This window comes from Carassius carassius, chromosome 48 (genome assembly GCF_963082965.1).
Source record: "Carassius carassius chromosome 48, fCarCar2.1, whole genome shotgun sequence".
NCBI classification, from domain to species: Eukaryota; Metazoa; Chordata; class Actinopteri; order Cypriniformes; family Cyprinidae; genus Carassius; species Carassius carassius.
The window spans coordinates 24149039-24167631 of record NC_081802.1 but is presented as its reverse complement, the minus strand read 5'-3'; the positions used below and the strand labels follow the sequence as shown (position 1 = coordinate 24167631).

The window sequence follows — 18593 nt, the reverse complement described above, 5'->3', positions numbered from 1 at the left end:
TCACACCACAGAAAACCTCCACATTTTTAGTTTCACTTAATTTGACCACATGGGAATATGGTTATCCCACAGATGGCAACATTTATATGAGAAGCAAACTCTTACAGAAAAACATGTTGTAGTTAGAATACATACTGCATTTCTTTGAAAGCGGACACCTTTACTACTCTATAAACCTCTTTTTAAATATATCAGAACCTCTCTGATGTGTTTCTATAATTGATCTGCAGGTAGAACATGAACGTTTTAACCTGCACAAGTTATGTGGTCTTCCATCTGCTCGCCACCAGAGCTCGCCTTCCTATTATATTGACGCTCACGCTACACAGACTGTTTCACATCATCCTGGACTACATTTCCCATGTTCCATTGCACTGATTACACCCTCACCTGCAGCCAGTCACACACACCTTTAATACCAGGCTCTAACCACGGTTCAGGGATGAGTATTGTTTGCGTGTATCACTGTGTCAGTGATAGCAATGTTATGGAGTCATTCCGAGTTTTGCATAGTTCCTAGTCTTGTTCTTTGCCTCGCCTTTATCTAGCCTGTTTACCCTAGCTTTGTATTTTAGCCTGTCTCCTCGTTTTGTCTGTTTGCTACCTGCCCCAGATTACCCTTTGTATTGCCTTCTCAGACTTAGTTTGTACCTCGCCTGGACTATTGTCTGTGGATTATCTGTTTGGCTTGCCCTTTGTATCGACACATGCCTGTTTACCTGACTACTCTTTGGTCTTGCCCTCAATGTACCTGTTTTCCATTGTCCGACCCTTGCCTGTGTTGACCATGTCTTTGAATAAAGCTTTGCAGATGGATCCCCATGCCTCTCATCTCGTTCCCTCCGTATCAATGACATTACACCCCAAAGACAAATAATCCCTCAGGATAACAAGAAGCATTGTTTCTGAAACATGATCTGACACTGAAATGAGTCTGAGAAACAGTGTTGAACAAATAACAGTGCTTCAGTCTCTGTAAGGCACACAAAGAAAAACAGTGCACACTTACACACACTCGTTCAAGTTACAGTAACATTATCTCTTTCTCTTTGTGACACTGTTGTAAGATACTTCTACATAGCCAAGAACAAACACATAAAATGAAACAGCCATTTTTGACCTTTAATATCTTTTCTTTATGAATACAGTACAAAACAGAGTCATGTATTGTGAACGTATCCAACATTATTAAAACCCTGTTTCATCTGAGTTTACATTCCAGCAATAAACATTACACAGTCAAAAGACACATTTATAAATGCATAAATTAAACTGCCACTCAAACATTACAAAAAACTCAAACGAGGTACAAAAAACAACTTTTAGTGTTGTTGAAGATAAGAGTAGTTCAATCTACTAAAACTGATTGGGGTTTGTGTCTTATGCTTTAAACATAAACTCCTGAGTTTGTCATTTTCAACAAGCGTGAACTACTAAGCAAACTACTGAGTTCAGCTTGTCAAAGGCCCTGCTTATAAACCGAGCGGCAACCTCCCACTCTCTCTCGTGAGGCCAATAAGGAAGTGACTAAAACTGCAATTCATTGACTGGCCGCTTGAGGCCGGCTGCAAAAGAGAGTCAATCCCATGGACTCCCCATGTTAAAATGCCCAACTTTACAGCAGAAAAAAAACATGTTTTCAGCCTGGTGCAAAAAATGATTTTGGTCTATATAGCTAATTTTGCCCTTCATGACAATTGTGAGGGGGGTGAATGTTTTTATAACTCATCCATTTAAATTATATTAAGCCTTAAAGTTCTGCATAATTAAGGGCGTGGCCACTTGAGTGACAGGTGAATTGCAACTGCTTTCACAGCCATTGCGCTAGGTGGGTGTGGCTTCAGCAACCAACTCCCGCCCTTTTGCCCATTTTCGATTGTCCGGGAGAGTCGCGCGGCAACGCGCTGCCAAGATTTGAGGATCAGAGTATGACTTAAGCAGTGACCCTTTCTCTCTCTATTCTTCCATCTATCCATTAAAGAAATATTTTCCTCTTTTTAGTCATTTCTAGTCAGACCTTAGATTTTGTTCTGTCCATCAAATCTGTGATCTGATCCTCTCTACACGAAAATCTCTCTCACACATCATTAATTGCCTGTAAAATCTTAAAATTTGGTAGCTAAATAATTTACTTAACTTTCTATAATTCATATCAAATCTATAATTTTTTCCAAACTAAACTCAATGAATTAGATTAAAATCATGTTAATTTAGTCCATATTATTGCGTTGTCACTTTACTCGAGCAGGAGCAGCACTGCGAAAGACGTAACGCTAAAACACGCGCAGCACTGCTGCTAATGCGCTGCTTGTGTGTGTGTTATTAGATGCTTCTACGGCTCCTATTTGATGAATGAGGTTATGAAGGCATGCCAGCATTGCTCGGGTTCGACTCTATCGTGCTCAACAGCGCCTCCTTCTGCTTCTCCAGTAGCGCTGGCAGCTGGCTTTTCTTTTCTGCTTCGTCGTCTGCTCTCTGGTTGAGCGGCAGGTAGGGCACCAGATGCAGAGCGCCGGAGGGCGTCACACCGTTCACACACGTGTAGAAGTCCTGAGTGGGCGGCGTTGTGGGGGCGGGGCTTAGGATCATGCTGTAGTTCATGCCTGGGACAGACGTGAGCTCTGGGTGGGCAGGCCCAGGGTATGGAGGGGGCGTGTCTTCCTCACAGTAGGGGGTGGGGCTGCGGCAGTAAGGTGCAGGAGTGCAGTTGGTCTGAACAGACTGTTGTCCGTCAGGGCAGGTGACGTACTGCTTGATTGGCCCAATCAACACACACGGTGTGATTGTCCTGATCAGCACATCCTCCTGTATACCGTCAGACTGGATGCTGCTGGGTGTCACAGCCGGACTCGTGTCCTCGCTCACATGGGAACATGTCTCCATGCAGTACTGTGGAGACCTATAGCCGTGAAAACTGGAGAAATGCTGATCGATCTCATCAATCTTCCCCTTCTGTTGTGACAAGAAAGAGCAGAAGCTGAAGCTTCAAATTAAGTTCAAAGTAAATCATTCAACATTGTTGTGCTAGTTGTCATAACGTTGCTATGCAGTCGCTAAGCTATGCTCTGATCTGAACACTAATAATAACTCAAACAGTGTAACTCTGAGCTGGTGTGTGATGTCTGACGGTACTTTTTGACCTTCAGCGGAGCGGGTTCAAGTCCTGGGATGCGCGGTTTGGGAATCGCTGGCAGGAAGAATGATTTAATCCTGCTGGAAGAACACAAGCAGTAAAAAAAATCCATGAGACAGTGATACAAAACCCACAGAACTTAGCTAAACAAGGACCTTCCATAGACTTCACTGACCTCTTGCCTCGTGGGATGTTCCCCAAAGTGAAGATGATGAAGATCATGATGGCGATGCTGGTCACAAGGATCAAGGCCAACATTTGATCTGAGAGACAGACAGAGACACACTTAGAGCAGCAGCTATCAGTCATGACAGATGGGTTGATATATGTGTAAGTGTTTGTGAGTACCGGACAGAGCTCTGCCGTTGATGGTGACGATGATGGACTCACTCCATACACTCCAGTGTTTGTTGCTGGTGGTGCGGCAGCGCACACTGAACTCATACCTTCCCACCGGCAGATCCAAAAACTCCACATGAGGCTCGCGCAAACGCTCCATTCCCTACAGACCAATAGAAGACAAGTTGTTTGTCTCCATTCCTGTTTCTTCCACAGTTATCATGAAAATAGAGACATGATAAGCAGACTCTGTGTGTATGTACCCTCCAGTTGTCTGGCTGAGCGAGGTTTCTGTAGCGCAGCTCGTAGACCAGCATCATCAGTTGCTCATGCACCAGAGACTCAATCGGATGCAGCCAGGACACTAAAACACTGCGGCCGACTTCACCGATGCTCTCGTTCAGCATGATGTATGTCAAGTTAAAGGGTGGGTCGGTCTCCACTGGGGACAAAGAACACGAGACTCATTAACAAACATGATGATGAGCAAACCTCAGGAGAAACCTAGAACAGAAGAGTTCACAAAGACACACTAAGCTGTGAAAGCCTGAACGTTTACAACCATGTAGAGGCCTAATGTAGGGTCAGTATTTGGACAGTATGAACAGAGAGCAGTAGTTTGATGAAAACTCTCATAGTGCTTGTTATATGCTATGAAGTATCCTTCACATCAATGCCAATAAAAAAAAAACTTTATTTTACAGAATAATCAAAGTATATAACCGTATATTAAACTGTATGTGTGAATGGTTGAATAAGAAAAATCGAGCTGAGTGCGAACAGTCTGCAGGTCTGAGCTGAGCTCAGTGGATGAAGCTAGAGAAGCTTTTTCAAGAGCTGATGCCAGCTTCATCATATCCTGATGTTTTAGAGCATGTGTAATATTTAGTGTAAAGCATCACCTATCTCGACCACGTCCAGGCAGTGTTTCTTAGAGGTGATGGGTCCCGTGTGCGTGTTTGCCGTCACGTTCATACAGTACATCTCCCAGACCTGAGTGTGTTTGGCATCGAAGAAGCAGCTGTTGATGCCGCCGCTCACGTAATCAGGACACTCCTGAGGAGCACGCTCACTGCGAGGAGACATGACGTCTGTTCACTATTCACAGCTACATGCTACATAACAAACACTAATCTGGTGAAAATGATGATAAATCAGAGCGAATGAATGTTACACAGATGTATTAAAGGCACGGTGTGAAATCTCACCCCATGGTGTACAGGAGTGTGTAGGTGACGTTGTCCTGATTAGCGATCGGATGCCACCAGCAGGTGAAGATCTCCATGTTGGGCGAGCGGCAGCGGTAAATATACGGCCTTTTGCCATCTGCGATGGAACAAACAAAGACTGAAGATCTCAGAGAAGACATCTATTGCAGCATAGCAGAGACAAATTACATGAAGCAACTACAGTGGAGTCAGAATGAACACAGAATGTATAGGTTGTACTGTATGTTAGCTTGCTTATTGTGCCCAAGAGCATAATTTATTTAAGCACATATGCCCTTATTAATAAGAAACTGTGCTTCTAACCTCAGGTCCAGAGCTGTAGTAGCTATGTAAGGTTGTGACACTGTTTGCTAATGTTCATTTAAGCAATATTTTTGGGAAACACAGAATCGTTGAACCATGATGGTAACAACGGTACTTGTGACCATAGTTGGCTAACGATGCTTTTGGGAATCGCTCCCCAGAATTAGGGCTGTCACTTTTAGTTTCGAAAATCGATTGCACTATTAATTTTAAAAGAACTAACCAATTAAAAAATATAGATGATACCAGCAATTTTACGCGCCTGTAAGACCCAGTGATGTTGAAAGCGACCTCTTATGCTGTGTTCACACCAAACGCGAATAGAGCGTCTGGCGCAAATGATTTCAATGTTAAGTCAATGTAAAGACGCGTTTACACGCGTCTGGAGGTCTCGCGGCGCGGTAGACACGAATTCGCCTCATTCGCACCTCTAGAGAGAGATTCTGAGTTATGAAAAGGACCATTGCAAGCTGACAGCGGCCGGCTTTTGTGAGGGAAAATTGGCAGTAATACCCCCACCTTGAGCAGCTGTACCTGAGTGTCCCTGGGACATCAGTGCGATCGGAGCACGTCTTCTTTTTGAACAGTTGTTTGAAATGGATTGAATCATTATTTAAAATAATCTTGGAGATTTATGAATTGCCTAACTCATAAATGCAGCCGGGTTGAAGCCTGCAGTGATTTTTCTTTTGTTATGGCAGCCGTCCCCTCTGCAGATATATTTTTCGAGCATGTTGCACTCCTGTTGCTGTTTGTTATTCTGCACGAAACTTCATGCCAATAAATAAGAAATATTGCTGACTTGTGTGTTTCCAGCGCTCTCTTTACGTTCGTCCGTTATTTGATGTTAAAAAAGGAAACGTCTTTTTTTTAGACATGGAAAATCGATTTTACAATCGATTCAATGAACTCTTATGTCTTAAAAATCGAAAGTGATTTTTTTCACAAAAGTGACAGCCCTACCCAGAATGGTGCCGAAACATCTCAAGTGTTGATGTAGATGTTGTCAATGATATTTCCAGCTCTTTGAGTTGATGTGGTAATTTCTTACCGCAATATCAAGCGTGAAGATAATAAAACGTTATGAAGAAGAACATCTTATTGTGCTCAATTACAGTTTTTTACAACAGCTTGGACGCATTAATACTTAAGTCACTTATTTACAACAGCAGTCTATGTGAGCTAAGCTGTGAATCATTGCTTTTGGCACAAAATACATCCCTTGAATGACTACAGCTTTGAAAGGACATCAATTAATTTGTCACACAAACAATGCCAAAATGATATGTACCTACAGCCAGTTAACATGTTTACATACTCTTTAAACAACAGTTAAACCTAAAGGGATAGTTCACCCAAAAATGAAGATAAGCCCATGATTTACTCACCCTTTAGCCATCCTAGATGTATATGACTTTCTTCTTTCAGACAAATACAATCAGAGTTAAAATAAAGTCCTGGCTCTTCCAAGCTTTATAATGGCAGTGTATGGTGGTTGAAAGTTTGAATCCCATAAAGTGCAGAAGTCCATCATAAAAAGTGTAATGGATGCCTTGTGAAGAGAAGCGATGCACTTGTGTAAGAAATGGGTCGAGCGGATGACATATTCTGGCACATCACTTTTTATAATGGATGGATACACTTTATTAGATTTCTACTGGACTACTGAACATCAACAGCCATCGTTTCAGATCACTAAGGCTTTCCAGTCTGTGTTGGCATGGACCTCACTGCTGAGAGACACTCATCTTCATAACCAGTCTACAGGATAGACGTCCCACTGCCACATCTACACCATTACCACTGTTTGCTTTAAAAACATTAGTAAGTGTCTTAATTATCATGTATTTCCAAGCTAATGGTTACTGGGGATTAATGTTTAAGCTCTTGTATGTTCAATTAATTTGGGAGCAGGAACCCCAATATGGAACCATACCGCCAAAGATAAATTGATTAATAAACTCAAGTAACTTGCCAAAGTGGTCCTGTCTGAACTCTGACTGGATTCATCTGAAAGAAGTCAGCTTGAGGGTGAGTAAATCATGGGCTAATTTTCATGTTTGGGTGAACTATCCCTTTAAGTTCGAAACCTAGCAAAACTGAATATGACAGCAATTTTGCTACATTTCTACATTAATACCACAATGACATACTGTAAATTGTAAATCATATATTGAAATACCATCAGAATAGTTAGCTTAGTCACATTCAAGAATCCTGATAGATTTACACTACTATTTTCATTTGATTCACAGTTATACTGTTCTGACCTGCTGAATTAAATGTGCTAATCAGATCATACTGACTTATTTAGCTACAAGTTTAGTTGCTGACAGCAAAACATTAAACACAAAACGCTCCATTAGTGTCTTCAGTGTGAGATTATGACATGTGCGCTCATGCTAGCAGCTACACACTCCTACAAACACAGACACAGAGAGAGCGCTGTGACAGAGGAATCAACACAGCAATGAGCAGCTAAAAATCATCTGAGAAGCTCAAACCGGCGATTTGAGATCTCAGATATACTCACGGTCCGTTTTCACATTAAAAAGTCAATATAAAAACATTTAATACATGATGCAAAGACAAGCTGCATACTAAGAGTTAGTAAGATAGTAGTTATGTTTAGATATGGGGTAGGTTTAAGGGATCTAGAATATGGACATGCAGAATGAGGCATTAATATGAGCTTTACAAGAACTAATAAACAGAAAATATGCTAGTAATAGTTAATAGTGAGAGTATGCCTAATACATTTACATTTACAGACATTTTATCTTGTAGTATATTCAATTTATTCCTCAAACGCCCATTACTTGGTCTTCAAAAAGTCTTCAAATTAAAATGTCTTAACTTTTCCTTCATAAAATCTGCACAAACCCTGTATTTACTTATTTACATCTCTCAACACACACACACACTCTCTCAATGTGCTATAGACATGCTTTAGCGGGTGAGTTAAGGACTCTGATCTGATGGTTTAGTGTTTACTAAGTGCTTTATTTACTTACATCAGTCTGTCATCATATGTTGACGTCACTCATGAAAGATAAACCTGAGGAAAGCTGAAAACCAGAGCGGATCAGGCCTGATGAAATATGATCAGAACTACTAGCCCTTTCTTTCACACAAAGGCACAAACAGATCGTTTTGAACAGTGTGGGGAAGGTTACTTTGGAAATTTAACAGATATACAATATAGTCAATAGTGTATTTATGTAAATAATTTAATTTGATTGCTTTTGATTTACTTTTCTAAATTAAAATTTCTAACTAATTGTGAATAAAATAAATAACTGTGAATTACCCTGAAACATTTAAAGCAGGCAGGGTTCATCTCTTGAATTAAGATTAAATTAATTCATTTAAAGCACAGCCGCCACAAAATCAGACTTTAGCGACACTTTAATTTGAGATCGTTCTGAGGTTAAATACAGATTTAAAATAAAAAGATAAGCTTTAATAGCTATGATACTGTTTTAGAAATCAATTCTTTAGATAGCTATGACGGGAAAAATAAAGCATATACATAAACCCAAATATGGAATAAAAGTGTGCTACTCTGTGTCCTAAACTCCTGAAAAACTTTAGAGCAATCAATCTGATTTATGAAAGGAATCAATCATATCTGTATGTGTGTGTGAAAATATTCAGATGTAATCCTATAACCATTAACATTTCACAAGTCACTTTAATTACACATTTTTTCTCAGTGCCTGTAGCAGATTACAGTTACATTTATATTATAATTCAATTACATAATTCAGTTACATTTAACTAGGTACTCTATATTTTTTTAAAGTTTTATATTTGAAATTAGGAGTTTATTGAGGAAAAGCTCGTAGTTAATGGTTTGTTAATAGCGTGAATTAGACCTTAAAAGAAAGAGTGAACAGATTTTTCCCTTGTGTCCCCACATAAGATGCACTTTTCTAACTCGTCTGTTTTTATATTAAACGTGATTAATAATAAAAGAGATTCGGACATAAAGCAGGTCTTGATGTTTCTCTCACTCTTAGGATGTGTTGTCCATGGATGGCAGAAGCCTCATATAAGCTCATATGTATTCACGATTCAGAGTCAAAAGATCATGATCTCGATTCAAACACACGCGATCTTATTCCTAAATGATGATAATTCTGATATATAAACATTTCAAATCACATTTGAATATTTAACAGCTTCACAAACAGTATATTTATAAGTTGTAAACATTAAATTTTTGAAACAATTGACAGCAAATTTCTGAAAGACATAGTGCAGCACCTAAAATCATCAACCTGCTATCTTGACACACAACCGCATCACAGCACAGAGACAGCACTCATTAAGATAATAAATGATGTTCGCTTAAATTGTGACTCTGGCAAAATATTGGTGCTGTCGATCATAACATACTACTAGAGAGACTGGAAAACTGGGTCGGGCTTTCTGGGATGGTACTCAAATGGTTCAGGTCATACTTAGAAGGGAGAGGTTATTATGTGAGTCTAGGAGAGCATAAGTCTAAGTGGACGTCCATGACATACGGAGTCCCACAAGGCTCAGTTCTAGCACCGCTCTTGTTTAGCCTGTATATGCTTCCCCTAAGTCAAATAATGAGAAATAACCAAATTGCCTATCACAGCTATGCTGATTTACGCCCAGATTTACCTAGCCTTATCTCCAAATGACTACAGCCCAATTGACTCCCTCTGCCAATGCATTGATGAAATTAATAGTTGGATGTGCCAGAACTTTCTTCAGTTAAACAAGGAAATAACTGAAGTCATTGCATTTGGAAACAAAGATGAAGTGTTCAAGGTGAATGCATACCTTGACTCTAGGGGTCAAACAACTAAAAATCAAGTCAGGAATCTTGGTGTGATTCTGGAGACAGACCTTAGTTTCAGTAGTCATGTCAAAGCAGTAACTAAATCAGCATACTATCATTTAAAAAACATTGCAAGAATTAGATCTTTTGTTTCCAGCCAAGACTTGGAGAAACTTGTTCATGCCTTCATCACCAGCAGGGTGGACTATTGTAATGGGCTCCTCACCGGCCTTCCCAAAAACACCATAAGACAGTTGCAGCTCATCCAGAACGCTGCTGCCAGGATTCTGACTAGAACCAGAAAATCTTAGCATATCACACCAGTCCTCAGGTCCTTACACTGGCTTCCAGTTACATTTAGGATTGATTTTAAAGTACTTTTACTCGTATATAAGTCACTAAATGACCTAGGACTGAAATATATTGCAGATATGCTCACTGAATATAAACCTAACAGAGCACTCAGATCATTAGGATCGAGTCAGTTAGAAATACCAAGGGTTCACACAAAACAAGGGGAGTCCTCCTTTAGTTACTATGCTGGACGCAGCTGGAATCAGTTTCCAGAAGAGATCAGATGTGCTAAAACACTAGTCACATTTAAATCTAGACTCAAAACTCATCTGTTTAGCTATGCATTTATTGAATGAGCACTGTGCAATGTCCGAACTGATTGCACTATATTTTCACTGTTTTTTTTTTTATGTAAAATCATTTTCTAACTGTTTTTGAATTCATTTTAAGTAAAAGTTTTAAAATTGCTTGTTTTATTTTTGTTATTTTTTTTCTTCATGATTATTTTACTTTCTTTTATGTAAAGCACTTTGAATTACCATTGTGTACGAAATGTGCTATATAAATAAACTTGCCTTGCCTTGCCTAAATAATAATGAAAGTACAGGAATAAAAGTCCGGATATAGACTCTGATGTTGTGATAAAGAGTAGCAGACCTTTAGAACAAATGTTATGTTTCAAATAAAGAGATGTGTATGGTACATTATGCCAGTGATGTCTTCGTTTAAAAACACTGGACGAAACAATCTTCATTCTCTTATTTCAAGTGACTCTTTTCCATAATTAATTCTTTTAAAATAATAAATATTTTCAAATAGACTCATTTGTTAAAATGTAGACATCAAGTAAATTAGACAAGATTATTTTGTTTGGTTGTCTGATGTTTTGTTTTCACAATCGTCAGATCTCTATTGTAAAAATCAATTATTCAAAGCCATCTAATCAATGCTATCAGTTCTGTTTCTAATATTCAGATGTAGACTAGTGTGTAAAATGTACAATCTATCAGACGTTTTGTAGTGCATCAATAAGGATTTGGTCCAATTATTCTGTGTTATAATGCTTCTCATCCAGTGTGAAGAGTTCTGCAAACCACAGCCCAATCACCAATGACTCCTCCTCCTCCAGCACACACCTCCCTTTCGTTTGGTTTGTTCTGTGATCCGTGACGAGGTCTTCACTCACCTTCCTTGGACGACTGCAGCGCTTCAGTGACGGTCATCCAGTGAAGCTCCAGGAGCAGAAAGCACAGCATCACGCGTCTGCAACACAAAACAGCACTGCTACACTTCACTGCATGAGCTGACAGTACACACACACACAGGTGTAACAATAAATCCCACATCATGCAGAACTTCAGAGCTACACATCTTTAAAAACACTGAGATCTGTTGACAAAGGCTGATAGGAACTGGAAATACTTGAACCCTCATTATGTCACACGGACTCGAATGCACAGCTTTCAGTCACGTGACCGTCTCCAAGACCTGGAGGGTAAAACATCCACAGAAATGCAGGACAAGCCTGGCAACACCCCAGCTGCATCACCACCTTCATTTTTCTAATAACTCAGAGTCTGTTATTCCTTACTTCAACGACTGGTTTGATCTCAGAAAACCTACAACAGCCTAGAATCACTGAACCGATATATGACTATTAGTTAACTCTAAACACAAATAACACACAGTTGACATTAGAAGTGAAGCGAGTTATTACATAATGATGATGAAAGACAAACATGATGAACATTAAAGCCTCTCTCCATCACATCAGATCATGTCGACTGGAGAAACCCAGGAAATGATTCACAGTGACTGTAGCTTCCACATCGTTTCCTCGAAGCACCAATCTTTGATCTAACTGTGTTACACAAAAGCAGAGTGATGACATGCATGAGTTACAAAAGCATCTTTAATGCTGTTGTGACTGCGGCTCTGGCGTGATATGTGTTGTTGTGAGGTATGATGGGATTGCTAATGCTAGTCAGGATCTGTTTCCTCTAAGAACGCTGTTCATTGAACTCGGCCCAACACTGCGCTCGCAGTGACATTCATAACAGAACGAAAATGATTATAGTTATTATAATTATTATAGTTAATTATTAGCCGTTCATTACAAACAACATTTATTTTAAAGGGGTGCAGTCTAACATCTGTTAATGCTTTGTTTTCTGGTAGTTAAGTGACCTGAGGTTGACTTTTGACATGTGAGAACACTTCCAGTGAAAAAAACAGTGATAAAACACTGATGGTACGAAGCTTAAGAGTCTCAACAGCGGGAATCTCACAAACACACACACACACACACACACACAATGAATTCATTTACAAAATATATGTAGTATAATTACAATGAAGCCTGATAGTTATGATAGTTACACACTTTTTACATCACATTCTCATTGCTGTAATCTGTCTGAATAACTTCCTAAATACATAATGAATACCTTTAACACAAACACAAGAATCAATTCTAAAACACACTTCAGTTTATAAAACTGTGCAGTCCAGTAAAATGTGTTCAATAGCAATATAAAAAAGCTTTGTAGAATATTCCAATAATTACGGTTTTACTTAAAGAGCAGTCTTAGTCAATATCTGTTGTCTCTCTATGATTCAGGTCTTATTGAAACAGTCTTATCTTATTCTCTTATATGTGTTATATATGTCACAAAAAACCTCCAACTGGATGACATCCTTCAGCCATATTAACACATGATATGAAAGATCTGTCATCTCAAAGATAGATGGGGTGTTTTATGTCCAAATGGGATCCATGACAGTGACGGACATGTTAATTTTAACATACTTCAGCATATTTACAATGAAAGAGCACAAGCTATCTGTCACAGAGCCAGCTATATTTGCCAGGTTTATTAAATCACTAGATTAGAAAGCAAGCCAGAGCAGGAGAAATGCAGAAAAGAAGCTGAACGGACCTGTTAGATCAGCAGGATTGAGTCCGATAGAAAGCGCTTCAGACAGAGTCCATGTTCAGTTCTCATACCTCTCGCCACTTTAACAGCTGAACGCCTCTACCTTGATGAACCCAACACTTCTCTCTCCACACTCACAAAGGTACACACCTGCTCTTGTGTTCATGAAGATGAGCTTACAGGGGAGATAATGGAGTAATCCTGATACAGCAGCTCATATGACAACAACTTACAAACACACAGCGGAGAGATCTAGAAACTCAGCAGGTCCCTGGGAACGAGACTAAAACCTGTCAGACCAGATTCACTCCCACACGACACAGTGCAGGAAGCTCAAATCAATAACTGCATACTACACAAACTCACTGCACATCTGTATGTATTGGGTTTGTTTTAGTCGCATGATGATGTTCATACAATTAAAGCTTATTTATGCTGGAATGTTTGTCCTGACAGAAGCTGAATAGAGAGAAAAACAGCAACCATCACTGCAAACGCAGCAGGATTTATCTGAAAAATCTCACAGAACGGAGCCATTTTTATGTGAAACCAGACCAGTGTTCACTTGTGTGTTTATTATTAATCAACATGAATGATTAAATACACAGGAGTGCAATGTTTACATCAATGACTACAATAGGTGCATATGTACCTTTAGGAGCTTGGCCACTAATAATAGCATTAATACATTTTATAGAGTGTCTATTTAAACTAAGCTCAAAAAACCCACCCTGATGGCAGTGTCACGTTTGGTGTTACTGAACACACAGGAGAGAGAACCAATTGCGGGTATGTCTTTATTAGGGGTTAATCCACAGAGAATAAACAGTCCAGGCGTGAGTCGAAAACCAGAAGAGCAATCCAAACATAAACTAAACAAGACGGCAAGGCAAGGCAAGATGACGGACAAGAATTAACGTTTAACATTAAACAAGGACTCCGTGACTAAGACTCAGACAGACCAGGTATAAATACACAAAAGGATGATGGGGAAACAGGAGACAGGTGGGGAACAATCAATTACCTAAACAAGGAGGAAGGTGACCAAATAAGGAGACAGGAAGTGATAAGGTGACAGACACCGTGAGAAAGGAGGACATCTAGTGGAAACCCAGGGACACAACCCAGACACTGTGACAGAACCCCCCCTCTACGGAGCGGCTCCCAGACGCTCCACGACAGACACAAAACAGACCAGGAGGGAGGCGGACAGGTGGAGGCTCAGGGGGAGGGATGGAGGGCCAGAAAAGAAAGACATTGGAAACAGGCACCAGAAAGTAACCACAAAACAGGAAGACCAGGAGGGAGGAGGACTGGAGGAGGTTCAGGGGGAGGGATGGAGGGCCAGACTACAGAGAGGAACAGGGACAGGAGTAAATACAAAAACAACAAACAAAAAACAACATGAAGCCCCCCAGGGCGGGGCAGAAGACCACCACGTCCTGTGGTCGAGGCCAGAGTCCTCCAGGGCGGGGCAGAAGACCACCACAACCGTGTAGTCAGGGCAAGCGCCCCCCAGGGCGGAGCAGAAGACCACCATGTCCGTGTGGTCAGAGCAGAAGCCCCCCAGGGTGGAGCAGAAGACCACCACGTCCTCGTGGTCAGAGCGGACGCCCCCCAGGGCGGAATGGAAGACCACCACGTCCGTGTGGTCAGAGCGGAAGCCCCCCAGGGTGGAGCGGAGGACCACCACGTCCTCGTGGTCGATGCCAGAGTCCCCCAGGGCGGAGCGGATGACCACCACCCCCCTGTGGTCGATGCCGGAGTCCAACAGGCCCGAGCAGCAGCCCACCCAGTGACTTGACTTGACTCTGAACGTCCAACGGTGACCCGCCCTGACTCTGGAAGGTCATCAGTGACTGGCCCTGACTCTGGAGAGTCCACTGGGACCTGACTCGACTCTGGACGGTCAACAGGAACTGGCCCTGACTCTAGACCGGTCTTGGGCACCGAATCGGGAACGGCATCGGGCACCGCCTCGGCCTCGGGAACGGCATCGGGCACCGCCTCGGCCTCCGGAACAGTATCGGGCACCGCCTCGGCCTCCGGAACAGTATCGGGCACCGCCTCGGCGTCGGGCACCGCCTCAGCATCGGGCACCGCCTCAGCATCGGGCACCGCCCTGGCATCGGGCATCGCCTCGGCATCGGGCACCGCCTCGGCCTCCGGAACAGCATCGGGCACCGCCTCGGCATCGGGCACCGCCTCGGCCTCCGGGACAGCATCGGGCACCGCCTCGGCCTCCGGAACAGCATCGGGCACCGCCTCGGCTTCGGGCACCGCCTCGGCCTCCGGAACAGCATCGGGCACCGCCTCGGTCTCCGGAACAGCATCGGGCACCGCCTCAGCATCGGGCACCGCCTCGGCATCGGGCACCGCCTCGGCATCGGGCACCGCCACGGCATCGGGCACCGCCTCGGCATCGGGCACCGCCTCGGCATCGGGCACCGCCTCGGCTTCGGGCACCGCCTCGGCATCGGGCACCGCCTCGGCCTCCGGAACAGCATCGGGCACCGCCTCGGCATCGGGCACCGCCTCGGCCTCCGGAACAGCATCGGGCACCGCCTCGGCCTCCGGAACAGCATCGGGCACCGCCTCGGCATCGGGCACCGCCTCGGCCTCCGGAACAGTATCGGGCACCGCCTCGGCATCGGGCACCGCCTCGGCCTCCGGAACAGTATCGGGCACCGCCTCGGCGTCGGGCACCGCCTCGGCGTCGGGCACCGCCTCAGCATCGGGCACCGCCTCAGCATCGGGCACCGCCCTGGCATCGGGCATCGCCTCGGCATCGGGCACCGCCTCGGCTTCGGGCACCGCCTCGGCATCGGGCACCGCCTCGGCCTCCGGAACAGCATCGGGCCCCGCCTCGGCCTCCGGAACAGCATCGGGCACCGCCTCGGTCTCCGGAACAGCATCGGGCACCGCCTCGGTCTCCGGAACAGCATCGGGCACCGCCTCGGGAACGTCCTCTGGGCCTTGAGGAACGGTAGACGCCTGTCTCCTCCTCCTCCGTCCTCTATGTTGGCGAGCCGGTGACACCTTATCTGGAGACTCAGGCGTTGAGTCGGCCATCTTGTGCTGTGGCGCTGGGCTGGCGGCCATCTTGTGCTGTGGCTCTGGGCTGGCAGCCATCTTGTGCTGTGGCCCTGGATTGGCGGCCATCTTGAGCAGTGGTGCTGGGCTGGGGACCGCCCCACCGGAAGAGACCGGAGTGGCTGGGGCATTCCACAGAAGCCGATGCTGCACATAGTACACAAACTCCCAGTAGTCCAGTGTCTCTAAATGTACCATCTCCTCCTGAGACACTGGATCATCCAGCCCGCCGTTGAAGTAGTCCTTCAAGGCCGCATCGTTGTATCCCATACCCTCGGCCAGGGACCAGAACACCTGTGCCAGGGCACCCACCTCATTGCCCTCTTGGCGGAGAGCGATCAGCCGGAGATACTTAGCTCTCCGCTCCGCCATCTTGGCTGGGGAACGGGGAAAAAACATACTGCTGGATCTCAGTGTGACGGAGTCCTTCTGTCACGTTTGGTGTTACTGAACACACAGGAGAGAGAACCAATTGCGGGTATGTCTTTATTAGGGGTTAATCCACAGAGAATAAACAGTCCAGGCGTGAGTCGAAAACCAGAAGAGCAATCCAAACATAAACTAAACAAGACGGCAAGGCAAGGCAAGATGACGGACAAGAATTAACGTTTAACATTAAACAAGGACTCCGTGACTAAGACTCAGACAGACCAGGTATAAATACACAAAAGGATGATGGGGAAACAGGAGACAGGTGGGGAACAATCAATTACCTAAACAAGGAGGAAGGTGACCAAATAAGGAGACAGGAAGTGATAAGGTGACAGACACCGTGAGAAAGGAGGACATCTAGTGGAAACCCAGGGACACAACCCAGACACTGTGACAGGCAGAGGCTATTTACACTAACTCAGCCCACCAGTGTGTGCTCGGACCAGCTAAAGACCAGCGTAAACCAGCTAAAGACCAACTTAAACCAGCTAAAGACCAGCTTAAACCAGCTAAAGATCAGTTTAAACCAGCTAAAGACCAGCTTAAACCAGCTAAAGACCAGCTAAAGACCAGCTTAAACCAGCTAAAGATCAGTTTAAACCAGCTAAAGACCAGCTTAAACCAGCTAAAGATCAGTTTAAACCAGCTAAAGACCAGCTCATGACCAGCTAAAGACCAGCTCATGACCAGCTTAAACCAGCTAAAGACCAGCTTAAACCAGCTAAAGATCAGTTTAAACCAGCTAAAGACCAGCTAAAGACCAGCTTAAACCAGCTAAAGACCAGCTAAAGACCAGCTTAAACCAGCTAAAGACCAGCTCATGACCAGCTTAAACCAGCTAAAGACCAGCTTAAACCAGCTAAAGATCAGTTTAAACCAGCTAAAGACCAGCTTAAACCAGCTAAAGATCAGTTTAAACCGACTAAAGACCAGCTAAAGACCAGCTTAAACCAGCTAAAGACCAGCTAAAGACCAGCTTAAACCAGCTAAAGACCAGCTCATGACCAGCTTAAACCAGCTAAAGACCAGCTTAAACCAGCTAAAGACCAGCTCAAACCAGCTAAAGACCAGCTCATGACCAGCTTAAACCAGCTAAAGACCAGCTTAAACCAGCTAAAGATCAGTTTAAACCAGCTAAAGACCAGCTAAAGACCAGCTCATGACCAGCTTAAACCAGCTAAACACCATCTTAAACCAGCTAAAAACCAGCTCATGACCAGCTAAAGACCATCTTAAATCAGCTAAAGACCATCTTAAACCAGCTAAAGACCAGCTCATGACCAGATAAAGACCAACTTAAACCAGCTAAAGACCAGTTTAAACCAGCTAAGAACCAGATAAAGATCAGCTTAAACCAGCTAAAGACCAGCTAAAGACCAGCTTAAACCAGCTAAAGACCAGCTTAAACCAGCTAAAGATCAGTTTAAACCAGCTAAAGACCAGCTAAAGACCAGCTCATGACCAGCTTAAACCAGCTAAAGACCAGCTCATGACCAGCTTAAACCAGCTAAAAACCAGCTCATGACCAGCTAAAGACCATCTTAAATCAGCTAAAGACCATCTTAAACCAGCTAAAGACCAGCTCATGACCAGCTTAAACCAGCTAAACACCATCTTAAACCAGCTAAAGACCAGCTCATGACCAGATAAAGACCAACTTAAAGACCAGCTTAAACCAGCTAAAGACCAGCTAAAGACCAGCTCATTACCAGCTTAAACCAGCTAAAGACCAGCTTAAACCAGCTAAAGAACAGCTAAAGACTAGCTTAAACCAGCTAAAGACCAGCTCATGACCAGATAAAGACCATCTAAAACTAGCTAAAGACCATCTTAAATCAGCGTAAGACCAGCTTAAACCAGCTAAAGACCAGCTCATGACCAGCTTATGACCAGCTTATGACCAGCTAAAGATCAGTTTAAACCAGCTAAAGACCAGCTAAAGACTAGCTAAAGACCAGCTCATGACCAGCTTAAACCAGCTAAAGACCAGCTCATGACCATCTTAAACCAGCTAAACA

General features: G+C 43.4%; 1 protein-coding gene across 2 annotated transcripts; it reads right to left on the bottom strand.

Moving 5' to 3' along the window:
• Positions 1-1918: 1918 nt before the first annotated feature.
• LOC132131197 (growth hormone receptor-like) lies at positions 1919-13234 on the bottom strand. Of its 2 annotated transcripts, none has more exons than XM_059543199.1 (9): positions 13054-13234; positions 11301-11377; positions 4681-4798; positions 4375-4544; positions 3736-3914; positions 3482-3635; positions 3309-3396; positions 3141-3210; positions 1919-2952 (listed from the first exon to the last, which is right to left on the bottom strand). In XM_059543199.1, exons 2-9 carry the CDS (start codon positions 11368-11370, stop codon positions 2359-2361), a joined length of 1443 nt encoding a protein of 480 aa, XP_059399182.1. In that variant the 5' UTR covers positions 11371-11377; positions 13054-13234; the 3' UTR covers positions 1919-2358. The 2 variants fall into 2 exon arrangements, with proteins under 2 accessions (XP_059399182.1, XP_059399181.1); XM_059543198.1 differs by having other exon boundaries at positions 3141-3213; positions 13054-13233.
• Between the last annotated feature and the right edge of the window lie 5359 nt (positions 13235-18593).